This window comes from Giraffa tippelskirchi, chromosome 14 (genome assembly GCF_054371585.1).
Source record: "Giraffa tippelskirchi isolate mGirTip1 chromosome 14, T2T-mGirTip1v1.2.pri, whole genome shotgun sequence".
Classification (NCBI taxonomy): domain Eukaryota; kingdom Metazoa; phylum Chordata; class Mammalia; order Artiodactyla; family Giraffidae; genus Giraffa; species Giraffa tippelskirchi.
Genome location: NC_137288.1, coordinates 66,475,165 through 66,499,825, shown reverse-complemented (window position 1 = coordinate 66,499,825; position 24,661 = coordinate 66,475,165). Strand labels below are relative to the sequence as shown.

The 24,661-nt window shown below is 37.4% G+C and overlaps 1 protein-coding gene across 11 annotated transcripts in view; it reads right to left on the bottom strand.

Moving 5' to 3' along the window:
* LOC145534726 (uncharacterized) overlaps window positions 1-24,661 on the bottom strand; it is a 432,243-nt gene that overhangs the window by 275,467 nt on the left and 132,115 nt on the right. For 8 of the 11 annotated variants that reach the window (XR_014074906.1, XR_014074908.1, XR_014074910.1 and 5 more), the window contains one exon: window positions 8,389-8,508. Coding sequence is in view for 3 of the 11 variants with exons in the window: in XM_081562916.1 (XP_081419042.1) it covers window positions 8,389-8,508 (120 nt within the window). In the remaining 8 variants the exon portion in view is untranslated. Of the gene's footprint in view, window positions 1-6,433; window positions 8,030-8,174; window positions 8,509-21,573; window positions 24,148-24,661 lie in introns of those variants that run through there. The other 3 variants (XR_014074921.1, XR_014074922.1, XR_014074909.1) reach the window with 2 other exon arrangements.

The following is a 24,661-nucleotide window of genomic DNA, read 5'->3' as shown; positions in this document are numbered from 1 at the left end:
ACGTGTGTATGTGTGTGTGCGGGCTAAGTTGCTTCAGTCATGTCCAACTCTTTGCAACCCTGTGGACTGTAGTGCTCCAGGCTCCTCTGTCCATGGAATTCTTCAGGCAAGAATACTGGAGTGGGTTGTCATGCCCTCCTCCAGGGGATCTTCTCAACCCAGGGATTAAACTCTGATCTTCAGCATTTGCAGGCAGGTTCTTTACCACTAGCACCACCTGGGAAGCCCACAGCCAAAATATGCAAGCAACCTAAATGTCCATTGACAGAGGAATGGATAAAGAAGATGTGTACATATATACAATGGACTATTACTCAGCCATAAAAAGAATGAAATAATGCCATTTGCCACAACATGGACGGACTTAAAGATTATTATACTAAGTCAGTCAGACAAAGACAAATATCATATGATAACTCTTACATGTGGAATCTAATAAAAAATGATACAAATGAATTTATTTATAAAACAGAAACAGATTCACAGATCTGTAAATCAAACTTATGGATACTAAAGGGGAAACATTGAGGGGAGCAATATTGGGATTGGGATTAAAGCAGATTGGGATTAACATATACACACTACTATACATATTAGGTTGGTGCAAAAGTAATTGCAGTTTTGCATTGTTGAACTTTGCTATTTCATATTGGAATACATTCTTAAATAAATGTGGCTATGTTATACACCATTTTAATGCCAGTGGGAATTTGCTCTATGACTCAGGGAATCAAGTTGGTACTCTATCCGGGCACATGGAGAGACCCAGTTGTTGCATATTGCAAGGAATTACTGTAAATACAGAAAGAGACAGAGAGATGCATCTCAAAAACAAATTCTGTACAAAGGGTTAAGATAAAGTTGGTACTATTTACTAAAAGAGTATAAAGAAATTAATAATTACATGCTATTTAAAATACAATGTATGTTAAAGGGGCAAAAAAAACCCCCAAATCATCTATGTCAGTTATCACCTTATATGCTTTCTGTAACTTTATATTTCTCTTCAATTGTAAAGTGAGGACATTGAAAAAACCAAAATTAATGCAAACATCATTTTCAACTCTTCATTTTCACAAACCTGAAGGTAATCTAAAGGATTTGTCCTATGGTTTCTTTATCCTAGAAAATCTACTAGGATCTTAATAATTAGGGGCAAAAAACATGACAGTATGAGAAAGCAACAGCACCTATATGAGAGGTCAGATGAAAGCTGTGCTGAGTGAAGTCTAACTGTGGCTGATATTCAGCAAAACAAGGCAGACACAAAAGAGTATCTGTTGTACAATTTCATTTTCATAATAGTTAAGAACAGACTGATTACATGGCATAGAAATCAAAATAATGGTTGTGTATCAATCCACAGGGCTCCCTGGTGGTTCAGCAGTAAAGAAACCACCTGTAATGCAGAAGACATGGGTTCAATCCTTGGGTCAGGAAGATTCCCTGGAGAAGGAAATGGCAACCCACTCCAGTATTCTTGCCTGGGAAATCCCATGGACAGAGGAGCCTGGCAGGGCTATGGTCCATGGGGTCACAAAAGAGCTGCTCACAGCTGACTAAACAACAACAACAACAAATCCACAAGTAAACTCTGGAGCTAACAGAAATGTTCTGTATCCTGATTTAGGAGATGATTATATAAAAACTTACTGTATGTAAATTATACCTCAATTAAGTACTGTTAAAAAATAAGTAAGGTATTATTCCTGGCCTCAAGGTATAAATTCCTTAGAGAGACAAGAATGTTAAAATTTTAAAGAGCTCTATACCATGTAAAGAAAGAATTTATTGAGTGAGACTTAAGAAAATGAGAGAGGAGAGGGAAGCTTATTTCTAGCGTGGTAAATGGCAAGAGACGTGTTGGGAAGCAGTGATCAACTTTTAAGCTTAAAAGTAGCACACCCCAGGTGAACAAAATAAGTCTGACTAAGGTAGGAGAACCTCAGTAGGTAGGTAAAAGCCTTGAGTTTTCACGAAAAGTAGCACATGTTTTGTAGCTGAATATTTCTATCAACCCACTTCCTGTTTATAGAATTTTGGAAATTCAATAGCCTTTTTTCATTTTGTAGTTTAATTGTCCCTTTCAATTCAAGCTGCCATTATTTCTACTGGTATGAAATTATCAAGAACTTTGTGGGTCTCCTGTGTATGTCTTTCAATTAGACAAGAAGTTTTTCCACAGATCTAGCCTAGATAATCTCATCTCTATTTTGGTTTCTGCTGAGCTAACTGAGGGAATCTAGAAATCACATATTTAATCTTTTCAAAGAGTCTTTTGTCATTGAATACTCTGACCTTTTGACCTCTCTGATTTTAGCAAAAGGTTTTCCAGGCACACTTCAGTTTTGTTGTTGTTGTTGTTGTTTTCCCTTAGTGCAGTTTCCTGACAGTGAATCTAGTAATATTAGGACTTTTTGCAATCCAGGTAGGCAGAACATTTCTCAAGCCATCAGGTCATGGTTGCTTTTTGTTTATCGGTTTTCCCTCAATTTATCTCTTTCCTCACATTTTACTATCAGCAGCAAGAAGAAACCAGACTGAACCTTCAACACTTTGCTTAGAGATCTCTGCTAAATATCTAGGTTAATCATTTACAAGTTCTACTTTCCACGTAACTGCAGGACACATTTCTCCTAAGCTTTCTGCCACTATTTAACAAGAATTTCCTTCCTCCAATTTTCAATAACATGATCCTTATTTCCTACCAAGCCCTCACCAACAGTGTCTTTAAAGTCCATAATTCTACCAACAGTCTGTTCATGACAATTTACATATTGTCTAAGGTGATATATGCTTTCTCTACTATACTTCTCACTTTTTTTTTTGAGCCCTCAATAGCAGCGTCATTAACATCCATATTTCTACTAACAGTCTGTTCAAAGCAATTTAGACTTTTTTATTATGCTTCTCAAAAGTCTTTCAACCTCTGCCCATTGCCCAATTCCAAAGCCACTCCCATATTTTAAGTATTTGGTATGTCAGCATGTCACTTTCAGGTAGGTACCACAATCTCTATTAGTACTCTGAGGCCGCTACCACAATATCTAACTTGCTTTTTCAAAAAATGTAGTATTAATAATGACACTAATATCCTACATGATATAAAATCTCTTATGATATACTTGAGAGCCATATGTGCCCATCTTTCATTATTATAATGTCAATAGAATTATTTTATATTTCAATATCCAAATTTCCAATTATCTTTCACCCAGGTTAGACACAGCAGAACTCACAAAGCTAAAAACTATGACTTAGGTTGATCTCTTAGTAATAATTTTTATTAGTAAATACTTTGTAAAATAATATACAAATATTGCAAACAGGTTAAGTACCCTAAGGGATTCCATGACAATTAAGAATAGGATTGTTTAAGACACTGATTTAAAAAAATTGAGGAAGACACAAATAAATGGAAAGATATCCTGTGTTGTAGATTGGAAAAATTAATATTTTTAAAATGTCCATATTACTCAAAGCCAAGCACAGATTCAATGCAAACCCTGCCAAAATGCCAATGGCATACTTTACAGAAATATAAAACACAATGCCAATATTCATATGGAACCACAAAGGACCCCAAATAGGAAAAGCAATCTGGAGAAAAAAGAACAAAACTGGAGGAATCACACTTTCCAATTTCAAACTGTGGTTACCAAGCTATAATAATCAAAACTGTATCATATTGGCATAAAAACAGACATGTAGACCAGTGAAACATTATCAAAAGCCCAGAAATAAAATCAGGCATATACCATCAACTATTAATACTAATTGACATGGGAGCCAAGGACACTCAATGGGAAAAGCATAATCTATTCAGTTAATGGTCTGAGGAAAATTGATATTGACATGTAAAAGAATGAAATTGGATCCATGGATCCCTGTCTTACATTACTCTTTAAAAAATTAACTCAAAGTGAATTAAAGATGTAAATTGAAGACTGAAACCATAAAACTTCTAAAAGAAAACATAGGGAAAAACTTCTTAAATGGCCCTTGGCAATTATTAAATGATACCAAAATCACAAAAAGAAAAAAATCAGTAAGTGGGACTACATCAAACTAAAAAGCTTCTGTACAGCAAAGAAACCATCAGCAAAATGAAAAGGCAAGCTGTGGAATGGGAGAAAATATCTGCATACCATACTTTTGATAGTGTGTTAATATTCAAACTATGTAAGGAATACATACAACTCAATAGCAAAAAGAGCAAATAATCAAGAAAATGGGCAGAGGGCCCGAATGGACATTTTTCCAAAAAAAAAAAAACACAGTAAACAGGTACAGAAAAAAAAGTGTTCAAACCACTAATCCTCAGGGAAATGCAAGTAAAATACTACAATGAGCTATCACCTCATAGCTGTGAAGATGGCTATTATCAAAAAGACAAGACAAAACAGGTGTTGGTGAGGCTGTGGAGAAAAGGGAATCCTTGTGCACTCTTGGTAGGAATGTAAATTGTTACCACCATTATGGAGGTTCTTAAAAATAGAACTATCCTCTGATTGAGCAATCCCACTTTCAAGCACACACCTGATGGAAGTGAAATCACTCTCTTCAAGAGACACCCGTACTTTCACATTCACTGCAGTGTTATTCACAACAGCAATGACATGGAAACAAAGAAACTACATAAGTCTCCACTCACAGATGATGAATGGATAAAGAAAATGCAAGACAGATACATACATACAAATACACATGCACATGTACACACAATGGAATACTATTCAGGCATCAAAAGAAGCAACTCCTACCATTTGCAACAACATAGATGAAACGAGTGGAGAAGGCAATGGCACCCCACTCCAGGACTCTTGCCTGGAGAATCCCATGGACGGCGGAGCCAGGCAGGCTGCAGTCCATGGGGTCACTAAGAGTCGAACACGACTGAGCGACTTCACTTTCCCTTTTCACTTTCACGCATTGGAGAAGGAAATGGCAGCCCACTCCAGTATTCTTGCCTGGAGAATCCCAGGGACGGGGGAGCCTGGTGGGCTGCCGTCTATGGGGTCGCACAGAGTCGGACACGATTGAAGCAACTTAGCAGCAGCAGCAGCAGCAGATGAAACGAGGACATTATGCTAAGTGAACTAAGACAGGGAAAGACAAATACTGTATGATCTCATCTATATGAGGAATCTAAAAAAACTGAACTCACAGAAACAGAGTAGACTGTTCATTGACAGAAGAAATAAGGAGACGTTGGTCAAAGGGTACAAATTTTCATTTATAAGATAAATAAGTTCTGAGGATCTAGCGGACAGCATTGTTACTATAGTTAACAATACTTTATTGTATACTTGAAAGTTGCTAAGAGAATAAATCTCGAATGTTCTCACCACAAAAAAAGGTAACTATGTGAAGTTGTAGATGTATTAGCTAACCTTATGGTGCTAATCATTTTGCAATATATACATGTATCAAGTCATCACCTGGTACACTTTCAACCTACACAGTGTTATATGTCAATTTTATGTCAATAAAGCTGGGGGGAGTGGTGAAGGACAGAGTTGTTTAAAATTTTCTGCCAAGTCATGTCAGTTTGTCTGACAGATGTCCATAGTCATGTCTACTTCGAACCATATTTATGTTCAGAATATGAATAAGATTACAATCCATTCCTATATGCTCATTTAATTATATTTACCTAGAGACTGATGACAATAAATACCAAGACATCTTTAATTCATTTTTCCTTTCCAGGTAGCCAGCATGATATAACTCAGTAAATTGCACGAGAGTGCATTTTCACACTAAGAAACAGTGGCTATGCAGTTCAGTCATTGAAATATGCCAGTTGAGATGTTTCACGTAATGTTAATTTTGAATATACTTAACCTATTTCCTAAATCATTTACTGTATTTGTTATCTGTGTTGTTTCATTTGAATTATAAAATTCATGAGTGCTAGACTGCATTTTCTTTGTTTTGTTGGAACAGGAGTTAACTGTCATAGATGTAATGGGAGCTTAATATTAATGATTAATATTAAGATCATCTTGATCATAACCTCTTCATCACAAAAATTGCTTCAAGAGACCAATGCAGTAATTATTGATTAGGGCTGTCCTAACCTATAAAATGGGGCTTCCCTGGTGGCTCAGCAGTAAGAATCCACCTGCCAGTGCTGGAGATGTCGGTTTGATCCCTGGATTGGGAAGATCCCCTGAAGAAGGAAATGGCAACCCACTCCAGTGTTCTTGCCCGAGAAATCCTATGGACCGAGGAACCTGCAGGGCTAGAAACCTGCAGGGCTACAGTCAATGCGGTCTCAAAGAGTCAGACATGACTGAGTGACTAAACAACAACAGCCTATAAAACACTCAGAAAGGAAACTGTTGGGATTTCTTCCTTTCTTTCTTCCTTTGTTCTCTCCATCCCTCCTTCCCTCTTTCCTTCCTACCCGCCTTCCATTCTTTCTTCCTTTTCTTTTCCTTTTTTTATTGCTTAGAAGACAATCAACGGCATGAATATAAGCTCCAAAATAGTTAAAAGTAAGACCTTGTATAGCTAGCACTTGGTATCTAAAACTAAGAGTTAGAAGTCCATAACCAAAAAGATCTTTACCAGGGTTAGAGTCTGCTGGGAGTTATAGTCTGCATGGAGAGACCATGAAGACAGTCATGTGACATTCATTTCTTATGAATTACCTAAATTAAAGAATATCCCTCTAAGTATTAGATGAGATAAATCTTCACCATAGGCATTACAGATTTGACGGAGAAAAAGAGAGGAATAAAGAGCCAAAGGGTGATTTTATATGGAGTAGGGTCTGTGTGTACAGATTCTGTATGGAGTAGAGTCTTTGGTACAGATTTTGTGAACACCTTTCAGCAGTAAGGAACCAGCACGAGGGCTCAGCTCGTGAAGGAGGAGGACGTAGTGACAGAAAAGTGAAGAAAAATAACAGGAAAATAACAAGAAAATGAGGACATCTTGGGATCTGAGATGTCATGGCTACAACATTACACAGAGCACTAACTGTCTTTCCATTTCTTCGTATACAAAAGATTTTAAAATACAAATGTAAATACTTAGCCTTATTGGAAAATAGAAGGATAAAAACGTTTCTGAAGTAACTGGGCACTCTGAATGAAAAACCTTAAAAAGCTGCCTTTATTTTGATGCAGAAACGCAAATGCTAAGTTTTTCTCCTGGGGAAATAATCAAACGAATATGCCAAAGATCTGTACATGTACCAAAACTAATGTTGCACCGTTATTTATAATCTTGAAAAATATTAAGTGACCTAAATGTTTGTTGACAGAAAATTAACTGAATAAATAAACACTAAACAGTGAAATCCTCATAAATGCTAAAAATGATTATAAAGTTCTTTATTTGTTGACCTGGAAAAAATTTTCCATGATAATTTGGGTCAAAAAAATTACATACAGCATATTCACAATGCTGTATGTAAACCATGGTTCCATTTGTTTTATTAAAAATTTACATATGTATAGAAAACAAAATTCTCACCTGTGTGTGATTATCACTGGGATTATGGCTAATTTTATTTTGTTTTTTTGTATGCCTTTTCTCCATAAACAGGAAAATAGACAACAAGGTCAATATTAATCATTGGAATTAAATACATAAAGCTTAGGAGTGGCTTAACTGCATGCCCTGAGTGTGGCAGTTATCAACTAACTTTGAATTAATTATTTATTTGTCTGACTGATTGACTGACTGATTGATTCAAGAAATGTCACTAGTGGGAAGCAGGCCAGAAGCTTAAGGAATTGCAGAGGGAGACTGGTGTGGTTAAATGCTAAAGTTGATTCGATTTTGGTGGCAGCTGCAGAATGATTCCTATCTGCTTCCTTTAGTTGCTAGGAGGGTATTTAAGTAGTCAAGCTCTAAGTGACTGCCCTCAACATGCCTCAATTTATCTAGCACTTCCTTCTTACATCTCACTGCTGCTGCTGCTAAGTCGCTTCAGTTGAGTCCGACTCTGTGTGACCCCATAGATGGCAGCCTATCAGGCTCCGCCATCCCTGGGATTCTCCAGGCAAGAATACTGGAGTGGGTTGCCATTTCCTTCTCCAGTGCATGAACGGGAAAAGTGAAAGTGAAGTCGCTCAGTCATGTCCGACTCTTAGCGACCCCATGGACTGCAGCCTACCAGGCTCCTCCATCCATGGGATTTTTCAAGGCAAGAGTACTGGAGTGGGGTGCCATTGCCTTCTCCGTTACATCTCACTGGAGACCTGTAATAATCCTATGACTCTAGGGACTGTCCTTCTCTTTCCAGATAAGGAAACTGAAGCACAGAGGAGTGAATGACCCAGAAGGAGGCCTGTATACCACTTAGAGAAATGCTAACAGCTGTAACAAACAAAGACCAAAGTTTCAGCAACTTAATACAAGAAATCTTACTTTTTCATTATCTTGAGGCCCCAAAAAGGTGTTCCTGGCAAATGGAGAGTCCTTCACGAGGTGATTCAGAAATCCAGCCTCCTTGCACCTGCCTCCTTTAGTCTTCAAAGCTTCTGCAACCTGTAAGCAGATGGAGAAAGAGGAAGTAAAATAAGTATTCATGCTTATTTTACTTATTTAAAAGTATTAAGCTCTTTGGTTCCAAAATGATACACATAACTTGAGCTGATATTTTCTGGGTCGAACAAGTGACATGAATCCCACCAGGACACAAGATGGTGCTGAGAAATAATCCTTGTCTAGGCTGATGCTTTTTAGTGCAATCCTATGCTACCTTGGAAGAAAAGCTACAACAAACCTAGACAGCATATTAAAAAGTAAAGACATCATTTTGCCGGCAAACAAAGGTCCGTATAGTTAAAGCTATGGTTTCTCTACTGGTCTTGTACAGATGTGAGAGTTGGACCATAAAGAAGGGTGAGTGCCAAAGAATTGATGCTTTCAAACTGTGGTGCTGGAGAAGACTCTTGAGAGTTCCTTGCAGAACAAGGAGACCAAACCAGTCAATCCTAAAGGAAATCAACCCTGAATATTCATTGGAAGGACTGACGCTGAAGCTGAAGCTCCAATACTTTGGTCACCTGATACAAAGAGCCAACTCATTGGAAAAGACTCTGATGCTGGGAAAGATTGAGGGCAGGAGGAGAAGGGGGCAACAGAGGATGAGATGATTTGATGGCATCATCGATTCAATGGACATGCGTTTGAGCTAACTCTGGGAAATAGTGAAGGACAGGGAAGCTTGGCGTGCTGCAGTCCAACAGGTCGCAAAGAGTTTGACATGACTTAGCAACTGAGCAACAACAAAATGCTACTAAAGATGAAGATAGTGCTACAGAGCAATTAGTAGAATCTCCAGGACTCAAAATAGATACATGACTAAATCCACAACAATGTGTGGATTACTTTTGTGCTACCACACACATTGCTAATGTGCTACTGCAACACATTAACCCCACTTCTGGAATTAGTTCAACCTGCCTCATGGCTTTCAAGTGAGTTAGAGCCTGAACCTAACACGGTACATCCTAGAGAGAGAGGACCGTCATCCATGGGAAGAACGCATGAATAGACCATGAGAAGGTCCAGGCTTAAGCCCTGCCTCTGCTGTATCTGACTGAATAGGCCTGAATAAATCTTGAAATTTCTATCTCTTTTTTTTTATCTTAGAGACACTGATGCAAACCTGTATTTCCAGATCTTTCCTACTTAAGCTTCTGGATTCTTCCATTAATTTTCCCTAAGATGCTCAAACATTCTGATAATGTTATTAGACTCTATGAGAGGACTTTAACAGTAAGGAGTAGCTAATAAAACCATACACCATTGACATATTTCATGCAACAGTTTAAAAAAGAAAGGAAACATCAGTAGCCTTGGGAGTCCTGGCTTGGGTAACTGCTCAGTTTCTGTTAGGCTACTGAAAATATTGGGGTAAATTTGTCTATGCCTATTAACTTCTCTGGACCAGCTGGGAGTCACAGATTTCCATGGCCTCCCAAAGCCACAGATCATCCAACAAAAAATCTTTTGTTTCTATAATCTTGACAAGAGAATTCCAGTCACACACACTCCTCCCCATAAAGAGTGTATGCCTGAGATACTACTGTTCTCCTTCTCCACTTGTCTGAATCCAGAAGTGTATATTGAGCTAAAAGTGGTTGGAGGTGATGGACAAGGAGAAAATACTGAAAAGCTCACTCAGGGAGGGAAATAGCAACTCTATCAGAAGCCTTGTTGTCTGACACAGTGTTTGAACTAGTTAACTAGTGAAAATAAAATGTTTTCTTCATCTGTCATAAATCCATAATCATCACTCCATCTTCAAAATCTCACACTCATCCCCTCTTCATTTTCTCCATGAAATATATCAGAGAGAAGAACAGGAGAATTAACTAAAGGACTCCATGTATCCCTTCCCTCTACTAGCTCTGACAAGTCAATATTTTTGCAACACTTACTTCTGATTTTTAAGAGATAATGTATTATAATAAATAATCTTTAATGCATAGATAATGTGTCTCTATTCCACTTTCCTATTTCCTTCCCCCGAGAGACTACTAAAATGAATCCACATAACCCCAATCTAGTGTTTACCATTTTCATGCATAAATGTTCATAATATAGAGTTTTTCTGTGCATGTCAAACTTTACATAAATGCTATCATATTGTACATATTATCCCATATTTATTTCACTTGCTATTTAAAATACTTTTGAAATTTAATTATTAAATATACATTCATTGTAAGAGCTACAAAGCCTTCTTTTGCATAAATACGCCAAATGTTAAAACCCATTTTCCCTGTGGCAGATTGTGACATACCACATTAACATTCTGATACACGTTTCCTTGTGCACAAGTATGAGAGTTTCTGTGATACACAAATGCTGAAATGGGTCAGACACAGCCATCTCTTCAACTTAGCTGTGCTGGGCTGTATTGTGCTTAGTTGCTCAGTCGTGTCTGACTCTTTGCGACCCCATGTACTGTAGCCCACCAGACTCCTCTATCCATGGGGATTCTCCAGGCAAGAATACTGGAGTGGGTTGCCATGCTCTCCTCCAGGGAATCTTCCCGATCCAGGGGTCGAACCCAGGTCTCCCACACACTGAGCCACAAAGGAAGCCCAAGAATACTGGAATGGATAGTCTATCCCTTTTCCAGGGGATTTTCCTGGCCCAGGAATCAAACCGGGGTCTCCTGCATTGCAGGCAGATTCTTTACCAGCTGAGCTAGTGACAAATTTCTTTCAAAGGTGGCTTTGATACATTCTGAAAATTCTTGTTACTTCACTTACTTGCTAAAATCATTTTTAATGATCCAACTGGTTTAAATTTTTATAGCAACAGTTCCTGTGATCATGTAAACATGAATATATTGGCCATTTGGATACTTATTTTTGAATTGATTGTTCACTTCTTTTGCCTGTTTTTATATTAGATTTTCTCTTAATGATTTGTAAGAACTTGTATTTCCTGTCTAGTAGTCGCCTATTAGTTGTTGACTTCAAATATATTCTTCCAGTATTTGGTTGTTTGGTTTTTGTTGTTGTTGTTTTTTTGTTTCTAATAATCTGAAATTTTAGTGCAGTGATAGTCATAAATCTTTTCCCTTATGATTGCTACTTTTTGCATCTTATTTAAAGAAGATATCTTCACCAACCAAGATACTTTATTATTTTTTTTCTGAAAGCATTGTTTTTGCAATAACATTTAGATGCTTAATATCCCTGGAATTTGGGAAACCAACTCTTCCAGCTTCATTTGTTGAGCTAAAACAGCTTATTCCACTACTTTATTATCTTTAAGAATCAAACTAATTTTTCTTGACTTTTTGTGTTTTAGTAACAGTTTTCAAGTTATATGATAACTGCTTTTATTGAAATAGCATTAATTTGCAGTTTAGCCATGGAAATAAGAATTAATGTCTTTACAGTTTTAAACTTTTTCATCCAAAATATTGGCTTACCTCTTTATTCTGACATTTTTCTTTACATTAATAAGGCATTCCATAAAAATCTTGCTCATTTTTTATTAAATTAACTTCTATGTACCTTACTGTATCTTTTTACTACTTGAAACATCTTAATTATATTTTAACTGGTTATTTCATTGAAGAAAAACAGTATTCAGTCTTTGCATACTGACATCTCTGAATCAGCACCCTTTCTAAATTCTTCTATTAATTCTAATAACTGGTCTATAGAGATTCTTGATTTTCCATATAGAACCAGTTTGTCTCTTTCTGAGTGCTTAGTCACTCAGTTGTGTTCCACTCTTTGCGACCCTTTGGACTATAGCCTGCCAGGCTCTTCTGTCCAAGGAATTTCTCAGGTAATAATACTGGAGTAAGTTGCTATTTTCCTCCTCCAGGAAATCTTCCCAACCCAGGAATCAAACCCAAGTCTTCTGTGTCTTCCACACTGCAGCAGATTCTTTACCTGCTGAGGCATTGTGTACATTTGTTTTTGTTTTTCTTGTTGCACTGGTAAGGCTGCAGGTAAACTACTGAAGAGTATTAATAATAGGAATTCATTCTTGTCTTTTTTCTGACCAAAATGGATTCTCATTACTGATTCACAGATACCTGATGTTTTTTCAAAGTTTCTCATATTTCTTTTTTCAGGTTTGAAAATTTTACTTCTATTTCTAATTTACTGTGAGTTTTGTATTTTGTTCTTGTTTTTTAATTATAAATGAACATAGAGTTTCACCACTTTTATTTACCTCTATTAAGATAACTACACTCTTTTTTAAATTAAGAGGTACAAGCTGGGTTTCAAAGAGGCAGAGGAACCAGAGACCAAACTGCCAACATTAGCTGGATCATGGAGAAAGCGACAGAGTTCCAGAAAAACATCTACTTCTGCTTCATTGACTACAAGAAAGCCTTTGATTGTGTGGATCACAACAAACTATGGAAAATTCTTAAAGAGACAAGAGTAACAGACCACCTTATTTGTCTCCTGAGAAACCTGTATGCAGGTTCAAGAAGCAACAGTTAGAACCAGATATAGAACAACTGACCGGTTCAAAATTGGGAAAGGAGTACAATAAGGCTGTATATTGTCACCCAGCTTATTTAACTTATATGCAGAGTACATCATGTGAAATGCCAGACTGGATGAATCCCAAGCTGGAATCAAGATTGCTGGGAGAAATATCAACAACCTCAGATATGCAGATATCACTCTAATGGCAGAAAATGAAGAGAAACTAAAGAGCCTCTTGATGAAGGTGAAAGAGAGTGAAAAAGTTGGCTAGAAACTCAACATTACAAAAGTAAGATTGGGGCATCCGGCCCCATCATTTCATCACAAACAGAAGCGGAAAAATTGGAAACAGTGACAGATTTATTTTCTTGGGCTCCAAAATCACTACAGATGGTGACTTTAGCCATGAAATTAAAAGATATTTGCTCCTTGGAAGGAAAGCTATGACAAACCTAGACATCATATTAAAAAGCAGAGACATTACTTTGTCAATAAAAGTTCATATAGTCAAAGCTATGGTTTTCCCAGTCCTGGAGAAGGGAATGGCAACCCACTCGAGTATTCTTGCCTGGAGAATCCCATGGATAGAGGAGCCTGGTGGGCTACAGTCCATGAGGTTGCAAAATATTGGACAGGACTGAGCAACTAAGCAGCATGGTTTTTGCAATAGTCATGTATGGATGTGAGAGCTGGTCCATAAAGAAAGCTGAGCACCAAAGAACTGATGCTTTCAAACTGTGGTGCTGGAGAAGACTCTTGAGAGTTCCTTGGAATGTAAGGATATCAAACCAGTCAATACTAAAGCAAATCAACCCTGAATATTCATTGGAACGACTGATGCTGAAGCTGAAGCTCCTATACGTTGGCCACATGATGCAAAAAGCTGACTTATTGGAAAAGACCCTGATGCTGGGAAAGACTGAAGAAGGGAAAAGGAGAAGGGAGAGGATGAGATGATTAGATAGCATCACTGAGTCAATGGACATGAATTTGAGCAAACTCTGGGAGATAGTGGAGGACAGAAAAGTCTGGTGTGCTACAGTCCATGGGGGTCACAACGAGTCAGACACGACTCAGTGACTGAACAACAACAAATTATTGACATAAAATATTGTATTGGGGTTAGGTTTACAACAAAGGATTTAATGTCAAAAATATGTAAACAACTCATACAATTCAGTAGAAAAAAGATGAATTCAATAGAAAAAACTGGGCAGAGGACTTGAACAGACATTTTTCTAAAGAAGATACATATAGATAATAGATACACGAAAAAGGTGCTCAGTATCACTAATCACCAGGCAAATGCAATTCAAACCACAAATGAAATACCACTTCACACCTGTTATAATGGCTATTATCAAAAGTCAAGAAATAACAAGGGTTGGAGAGGCTATTGATAAAAGTAGGAATGTAAATTGGTATAACCACAATGGAAAATAACATGGAGGTTCCTCAAAAAATTAAAAGTTGAAGTGTCTTATGACCAAACAATTCCATTTCTGGAAATTTATTCAAAGATAACAAAACCACCAGTTTGAAAAGATATCTACACCCCCATGTCCACTGCAGCATTATTTATAATAGCCAAAACATGGAAACAGCCTAAGTATCCATGGACAGATAAATGAATAACCATATTTTTTCTCTGTTCATCAGCTAATTTGAAACACATTAGAACATTTTCTAAAGTTAAATTATTCTTACATGCTTGCAGTAAACTCTACTTGTTCATGTTTTCTAAAATATACTAGAGAGATAATTTGTTATTCTATTCAGGATGCATGCAATTAGGTAAGTATTATTAATCTATATATCTTTCTTTAACTCTCCTCTTAAAGTTTTTACCAAAGTTATAGCAATTTTGTCCTTCTCTATGCTCTGAAATAAAGAAAGACATGATACATGAGTCTCTTAAAAACTTTGGTCCTGAGACATGGCTTATTGTTTAGTAATATCATCTAAGATACCAATTGTTCATTTCTAGATATTATGACATAGGTATTCTATTTTTATCTCAATAGCTCTACTTTTATTACTATGATCTCAATTTTTTTCTTATCTTTCTATCCCTGTTTTAACTCTGGCTGCCTTTGTTTCATAATCTTTTTCTTTTTAATGAGTAAAATGCTTTTATGTACCTCTTTGAGCATTCTAAACATTCTCATTTTAGTCTTTTTCTGACTATACCATTAAGTTCCTTCCCATTCTGTTTCTTGATTTTATTGATTATTTTGTTTAGCATCAGCCTTCTCTTGTTTGGGATATTTGTCTGTAGAATTTTTCTATTCTCTCTCTGTTTTCATCTCTTTTTCTCTCTTTTCCTGGGTTCTCCCTTCCAATCTGTAATTGTTAAGACTGACACAGTCAACATCCAGTTTATACAACAGTGGATTTCTCTCCTGCTCCTTCTTGATTTGAGAGATACCACAAATCCAGTCATCAGATGGGTCGGCTCAGTTCCTTGTTTTGAGACGGTGTTTCTGTCTGCTTGTCTGCCTGGGCCCACTGAGTCCTATAAAGCTACGACTTCAGACGGTGAGTCAGCAATAACTTTTTTTCAACCTCATGTCAGGAGGTGGTTGGCCCACCTCAGTTCCTGGCTTCAAGCTGTAAATTTGGCCTGGTCTGTCGTCTGTCTTGGTGCAGACAGTGCAGCAGCTCCAAGCTGCCACTGTCTGCTGCCGGAGTTGGAATCTGTCAGATCTACACCTTCATCTCTGCTCACATTTTGTGTCTCTGTTTTATTTGTTATCCATAGATATGTTTACTCATTTTTGTGCCTAGCTGTGTCATTTTGGTTATCTCTTCTTTTAATGCCCACCTGCAGCTGCCAAGTGTTTGAAATAAAGGATTTTGTTAAAGCATAATTTTACTTAGCAATTTTACCCCCAAACGGCTGTACTTTTGTTTCTTAAATTCATGTTGCATCTTCCTAAAGACGAGTGAGAATTATGCACTTCAGTGACCTTCATGTGATCATATTAAATGAACAAATGAATGAGTGAATAAATGACTAAGAAAGGAGGAAGTTAAATAGCATTCATAATTAAATGAAAATGAAGACATACAAGCTAACTCACAGAGGCTTAAATGATTAGAACAATTAATAAATCTCATAATTGAAAGTTAATAGGTAGAGTAGGTTTGGGGCAGAGGCCTGTCAGGACTGCAGTTTTCTCTCTGTCATTCTCATAGCTCAGCCTCTCTTTGACCCAGCTGCAGAATACCGACTAGCAGCAACTAGGACAACTTGCTTCTTCATTCACAAAAGAGAAAGAGAATGATTTCCCAAACTCTCTCAAGAGTAGAAATATATATATATATTGATAAATCAGTATATACATATTTATTGCCACAGGGACTAGGAATACGAAAGAGACATTGAACAGACCTGAACTAACTTGCAGCTTGCTGCCAACACCAACTGAGGTTAGCCCAGATCTACTAAACACCTCTAGAAGAAAATTCATGTACACAGACAAGAACAATTTTTATATTAAAACACTGACTTTTAGGTGTTTTTTTATACAGCATTAATGAGGTAGTAGCTAATTGATACAGAGAGGAATGGAAAATGAAAGCAAGATGGTAGTATAAAAGAAAAAAACCCAAACATTTTTAATTGCCCAAGATAACTCAGAAAATGATTGACTGCAGCCATGAAATTAAAAGACACTTGCTCCTTGGAAGAAAAGCTTTGACCAACCTAGACAGCATATTAAAAAGCAGAGACATTGCTTTGCCGACAAAGATCCATCTAGTCAAAGCTACAGTTTTTCCAGTAGTCAAGTATGGATGTGAGAGTTGGACTATAAGGAAAACTGAGTGCAGAAGAATTGATGCTTTGGAACTGTGGTTGTTGGAGAAAACTCTTGAGAGTCCCTTGGACTGCAAGGAGATCCAACCAGTTCATCCTTACGCAAATCAGTCCTGAATATTCATTGGAGGGACTGATGCTGAAGCTGAAACTCCAATACTTTGGCCACCTGATGTGAAGAACTGAGTCACTGGAAAAGACCCTGATGCTGGGAAAGATTGAAGGCGGGAGGAGAAGGGGACGACAGAGGATGAGACGGTTGGATGGCATCACCGACTCGATGGACATGAGTGTGAGCAGGCTCCAGGAGTTGGTGACGGACAGGGCGGCCTGGCGTGCTGCAGTCCATGCGGTCGCAAAGAGTCGGACACAACTGAGCGACTGAACTGAACTGAACTGAACTCAGAAAATAGGGCCAAATTGAAACGTAAGTCCTCTGCCTCCAGATCTTTTAGTTCTCGAAGGCACGCTTTGATTCTATAACATAGAAATGTTCCAAGCGGGTCCATTATTTCACTGCAGCACCACAGTTTCAATGAAGTCATATTATCACACAGATCTTTATTACTCACCCCTTATAGTGATATATCAATTAGAAGATAGATCAGTTATTGAATACAAAGAAATGGGCAATAACTAAAAACTATAAAACTTTTCTTCCTGTATTTCAATCACATATCATTATACAGCTGCTCTGTCAACTATGGAAGCTGCTAATCACATGCAAATATTTAAATTAAATTAAAATTTAAAATTCAGTTCCTCAGTCACACAAGCCACATTTCAAGTGCTCACTAGTCACTTGTTGCTAATGGCTACCATACTGAACAGCCCCAGTGCAGGATGTGTCTATCATTACAGTGCTGTTAAAAGAGTATACAAAGCAACATACTTTCAATTAGGTCTAGTTGACTTATTTATGGAGCTTCATGAATACTTTCAAAATGATGCACTTCACCAGGAATCCCTAGCTAAATAAGTCTCTCTTGAATTAAGACATGTGGAACCATACAATTCTGTCAGCAAAGCTGGCTGGATATGTTAAAGCAAATGCGTACAGGTAGTCATGGCCTCCGGCCTCCTGATTCAGCTGGAGCTTGCAGGATAAAAGAGCTTCTGTCTCCATCTGAAAGCATCTGGAAGCATGCTCAGCAGTCATGCAGCTGTGCTTACCTCCAACTTACTGCCAAGCTCAGAAGGGAACAAAATAAATTAAAGGGATAGATCACAATGTTTACCAAGGATGAAAACTCCCAAATCTATAATGGTAGGAAGAATGAGCTGGTGATAAAAAACTGAGCACTGAGAAAAGTACAAGTCTTACTTAGTCCAGACTGGCCCCTGTCTAGAGATGTTACTTTCATTCTCTGGATTTTGTATTCTTATCTGTAAGGTAAACTGAGCGTGATTTCATACTGCTGAATGCCATAATGCAGCATTTCCAGGATTGTCAGGTTAAAATAATCTTCCACCCTCACCTCCAAGGTCATCAGAGAGCTCTGCTTATCTCCACTCAGCGGACAATGTTCACTTGCCCTTTGTAGGAATCTGATAACAGACATGAGCTAGAATATTTCCTTAAGGAATTATAAGTGTCTACATATAGAGTAAGACCCTATATGTAAAAGTGCTTGGGGCTCTTGCATCTTGAGAAGCACCCACCCCATCCTACAATTTAGAATCTTAGCCTTAGTCACACACACACACATACACACACACACACCCCAAAATTAAGTATTTAAAATATTATAGTTGCAATAACAACGCTTAAAAAGCATGAAATATAAAAATGAATAAATGCCTGGTGTGAGCTGTTTTACAATTTCTTTTCCAAATGAAAGACACCCCCTGTTTCTTTTCATTTGGTGACTTGGCTTATACGTTCATTTTTATAGTCCAGACAACCAGCAAAGTTAAACTCAAGCCTACTTTTGTTCTGTACAAAAGGAGCTTGTTTCAAAATAAAAAGGTTAATAAAAAATAAATAAAGGAGTTTGTTTGACTTTTTCTGAAAGGCAGATTATTGCCATGGAGAATGAGGTCATCACTCACTCCTTAGGTATTATTATATTCCACCTGACTTTCCAAACTTAAATAAAAGTACCAACACTGAAAGCATTATTATTATACTTATCCATACAGAGATAATTCAATTTCAAAATGTCCTAGATTTCAAAAAAGAATTTAGAGGTTAAATACCAAACTTTTTTCTTATTTATCAATATATTTGATGCAGGAAAACAATTGATATAGAGATAATTTAGATAATTCACTTAAAACCACCAACCATTCAACGCTTCAGCAATTAAACCCATTATTAACTTATGACTGCTAATCAGAATTTTCTAAAGTTATTTATTTATTCTAAAATACAATTTTTATTGACGTATATTATACGTCCAAATCTGCCTGCATTGCAGGAAACCCAGGTTCAATGCCTGGGTCAGGAAGATCCCCCAGAGAAGGAAATGGTAACCCACTCCAGTATTCTTGCCTGGAGAATTCCATTGACAGAGGAGCCTGGTGAGCTACAGTGCATGGGGTCACAAAGAGTTGGACACGACTGAGCTACTGACACTTTCACTTTCACACATCCAAAAGATGTGACTGAATTCCTCACGAGGCAGCCAAGCATTGCGTGCAAAGCAAAGTGAGAAGGCACTATTGATGAAAGAGGCACATGCATGATGGTGACATGGTTCTTATTTTGGGGAAATATACATGTAATCTGGTAGGGCTGAAAATGCAAGTTACTCATTGTAGGTTTAGCACCGGGAAATATAGGTGAATAACAAACGAAATGCAACCTATTCTGACCAGAAGGATCGGAGAAGGCTTAACAGACACTGGGGCACTGGAGTTAAGCCTAGAACAATAGGAAGGATTTAACAGGCAAAATGGGAGGAAGGCTGCTCCAGTCCATAGGAAGGATGTATAATGGCATTTTCAAGGTGAGGTGAAGTGAGCGTAGGACATGGACTGGGAGGTGAGAGGGAATGGATCAGGGGAGGCACACTGAGAACAGATGATTGAGAGGCCGGAATGACAGTTTAAGGGATCCGAACGTCACGGGTAGACCGTCAGAAGTTTGTTTGTGAGTCATCAAAGATTTCTAAGCAGGGGATTGACATCCTCTTGTCTTCTGTATCAGAAGTTCAGTCTGACAGCCATGACATCCATGAAGGATGGATAAAGTTGGGATCAAAGAAGCCTGTTTGGAAATGTTTTGCTGTCAAGAGATGGTGCAGGCTTCACATGGGGCAGGAAGGGCAGGAGGTGGACAAATACGACATTTCAGATCCATCGCATTGGAAAGCACAAGGTTAGTATTTTTAGATTTGATGAATAAGAGCCTGACCTAGAGCAAATCACATTTGTTTCCATTTTACTTTTTCTGAAAATGTTTTTTACTTTCGGATGGGCTAAGATTTCCTAAAAATGTAGTATTAACATAAATATTATATATTTATATTAACATATTTCTATGCATACTCTTATCTATTGCATGACCCTAATAGAAAGCATAAGAACAAACATAGCAGGTATTCATTCATTCATCTGTTTATGTGATCAAACCTTGACCAAGCTCCTCTTTAATATATGGAACATGGATACTGTATACATACATAATGATTGTAAAAACCAAATACTTTTAATTGAAGTATAGTTGACATGCAATATCATATTAGCTTCAGTTGTACAACATAGTGGTTCAATATTTTATAGCTTATATTCCATTTAAAATTATTATAAAATACAGGTTATATTCCCTGTGCTGTACTTTATATCCTTGTATCTTGTTTATTTTATAACTAGTAGCTTGTACCTCTTAAACCTCTTCCTGTATGTTGCCCTTACCCTTACCTTCTCCCCACTCATAACCATAAGCTTGTTCTCTGTGTCTATGAGTCTATTTCTATTATGTTATATCATTTGTTTTATTGTTTAGTTTCTACATATAAGTGAAAACATAAAGTATTTGTCTTTCTCTGTCTGACTTAGTTCACTAAGCGTAATATCCTCCAGGTACACCCACGTTGTTGCAAATGGCAAAATTTTTCTTTTTTATGTCTGAGTAATATTCCATTGTGTTTATGTATATACATATATATGAAAAAAGTGAAAGTATTAGTTGCTCGGTAGTGTTCAACTCCTTGCAACCCATGAACTATAGTCTGCCAGGCTCATCTGTCCATGAAACTCTCCAGGCAAGAATACTGGAGTGTGTTGCCATTCCCTTCTCCAGGAGATCTTCCCAACCCAGGGATCAAACCCGGGTCTCCTGCATTGCAGGCGGATTCTTCACCATCTGAGCCACCAGAGAAGCCCCACATATGTATATACCTGTGTGTTTATCACATCTTTTTTATCTTCTTTATCTATTCCTCTGTTGATGGACAAACCAAATATTTTCAGTGTTCGTAGAGAAGAAATTACTTCAGAAAACATTTTTGGAGTTGGTGGTATTTGAACTGGGCCTGGGAGAATGAAAAAGGCTTGAATAAAGATGGGTTATGACAAAAGGCAAAAGTTCAGGTAGGTCAGATGTGTCTGGGAACTGGCTGGGAGTCACAGTCAGCTGCAGAGTAGGGTTCATAAACAAAAGCAGTGAAAGCTGAAGTGGAAAAGGTAAGCAGGGAACAGATTTTTGGAGCACCTTAAAAATGACAACTTTCTCTAGAAGACAACCATCATTACTGAGGATTTTAATTAAGGATTTTGATTTTAAAATACTTAAACATGTTAAAGTATCTTGACATATTTAAAATATTATTCAAACTAATCCCAGAGTCAAATTCTCACATATTCTAGAAAATTTGTCTTTATTTTGTGTTTTAAAGCTATCATAAAATACAAAGAAATTTTTCTCTCTCTAATTTGAGTAACTAATTAGCATACAGAGGATTAAAATGTTTGGGGTGCCATTAACCCTAGGTTCCATCTCTGCCATAAAAGCTTCATCATGCCATTATGGTTAAAGGGCAAATGAAAATATATTACCGAGAAATTAACTACAGCCTCTAATGCTTCTGTGAAGTGGCCGAAGTTTATTTAACAAAGCAAACTTTCACAGTTATAACTATTAATTCGTTTTCATTCATCCAGAACTTTTAAAATCTGTTTATTATTTTAAAAGAAGTAAATAAAAATATCTGGTTTGGGAGCCAAGTGCTAGACTTTCATAAATGATCCTGTCTAAAAATGGTTATGCCTGAGCAATAAATCCCGGGAAAATGATGCTTATATTTGTAATAGAAATGTCACTAGCACCTTAAATATAGCAGTGTGACCTGTCTCTATTACTGTGCAGCAAAGTCATATTTGTAATTGATTTTGACTTGCCCCTCCTTCAATGTGTGCTGAGTTTTATGAAACTAGACAGGATTCTTAAAAATTTTAAATGTTAATTTTAGTCTAATTAGATTAATCTGCAAGTAAGTTTTCTCCACTTACAATTTTTCCACACCCATCTTTTTCTTCAAAGTAATGAATTTGTTCTTGGAGTATTTTAGTAGAAATAATGGACTTCAGTAGTTGTTAGAATAGTTCTTGGAACTCTTAGATCTTCCAGTTACACTCAGATGATGAAAGGTAAAAGTGAAGAATCTCTAAGTCAAAATTTTCATTTATAAAGAACCAAACTGATGGCTTCCCTGGTGGCTTAAACCATAAAGAGTCTGCCTGCAACGTGGGAGACCCAGTTTCGATCCCCGGGTCAGGAAGATCCCCTAGAGAAGCAAACGGCAGCCCACTCCTGTATTCTTGCCTGGAGAATCCCATGGATAGAGGAGCCTGGTGGGCTACAGTCCACGGGGTCACAAAGAGTCAGACACAAGACAGTAACTAACACACACTAACATACAAACTTATGGTAAGGGCACACCGATGGACATTCTTAAACTGTTACAAAAACATACATCCACATAATTCCTCACAGTGATATGATGGTAACTGTGATCTTATGGAATAGTAAGCAAGTAAGCAAGCCAAATAGATGCATATACTTAATGATGTTAGCCTCGAGCATTCAAAATCCAGTTAATTATTTTGTCGCTGGAGACATATAGACAAAGAAGTACAGGCTGTCTGTGCAGAATACAAAAGCTGTATTTGGCAGTTTGGATTCCAAGTTTAAGAAATTAATTTATGAATGATTTCAGAGATTCTACCAAAATGAGAAAACAATAGACTTACATTTAACCCTTGAGCTGGCTGTCTATATGGTAGGAACACAACCAGCCATAAAAAATAATAATCAGAGGCCCATGAACTTCTCTTTTAAAATGGTTACATTAAAACCCAGACACCTGTAGTTTTACTAGTTGCTAAAACGGCTTGTAATCGCACATGCATGAAACAGATGTGTAACCAGAGCTTCACTAACTGGTTTCTATTAGACAAACACAGGTGAATGGTAGGCAGAAAGTGGAGTGGAAAACTGAAATTTGTATACGTTAAAATTGAACATTCAAGATGGCATGTAAACTTCGAAAGCATTTTTTATTAAATATATATTGGCCTGTTTCTTGACTGTTTTTAAATCATGGACATTGACATTTCCCAAAATGATCTGCTTAAATCTGGACAAGATAATAATGACAAATAAGATTCATTCCCTAAGACATGTTCTTTAAAATACTAGTCCTAATGAAATGATTGCCAGCATTACATAGGAAACTTTTCAACAAACGAACTTTTTATCCACTTCTTTTTTTTTTTTAAAGATTGTTTAGAGGTCTTATAAAAATCAACATTAAAAGATGTTTCCAGAACTTTAGTCTCTCAAAAAAAAAAACGAACCAGGGCCTCGATTCTAGGATCCTGAAGTTTGATGGCTCTGAAGTTTACAGTGCGGTGTGTCAGTTCAACTGGGACTGAGTCACGCAACCAAGGATGCAGCGCGCTGAGGAAGTCATGTGAACCGTTGCACAAATACATTTTTGTCCTTGTTTGGTTGGAGAAGCTGGGACTCAGCTGAACTTTAGGGGATTGCATTTTCATTCGAATGTTCCAAAATTCTGGTTTACAACAACATCTGGGATGTGGGGAGTGGCTCACTCACTTTGGAATTCCTTAGAAAGGAAAACTGAAAAGCAGACAGTAATAACATTCAACAAAAGCTGTCTTTCCAGAAATCCTCATCACACCTGGGATGGAACCTCTGAGCCAACGTTTCCTTTCAGATGTCTTCGATAAAGAAGTGCAAACAGAATGAATGAGTTGGAGCAAACAGGCATCTCTGTGAAAACCTCTCTGAATTGAGAAGGAAAACAGGATATGTGTTCATGCTCCCATAACTCATCAGGAAAACTCATTCCAAGTCATTCTCAAGGATGATCTACTCCCCCCAGAAGACCTTATCTTTCCACATTTTTTTCCACTCTGTAAACATATTAAAAAAAAAAAAAATCAGAAGTCTTTCTTGGAAGGGAAATGCAGCCTCTTGCAGAATATGAATGAAAGACATTTGGACCCCAAGGTGCATATAGTATTTTTAAAGGGCTAAATGGCTGTTCGTTCTGCAGCCTGGCAGTTCTCTGGACTCAAATCATTCCTCGGAGACAAAAGCACCATTGTTGATGAGGAAGCTGAGGTGTAGAAAGCACCTGCTAAGTCTTCAGACTGAGATAAAGCCAGCAAACAGATTCAACAGGGCAAAGCTGTTTGGATATTACAAAGCCCCTTTGGGATATTCCCATTATATCTGCTAAATATTCATCTATACCCTGATGACAACCATGTCCTTGTTCCAGGAGCTTGAGATGACTAGGTCTTTAAATTATTCTCAGAGCATAAACTGAGCACTCCTTGAAGTACATGCATTCTTTCAGACTCATGGTATATCATTTACTGTGTGAGTGTTTCACAGTCAACCGGTGAGTGACAGAACCAAAAA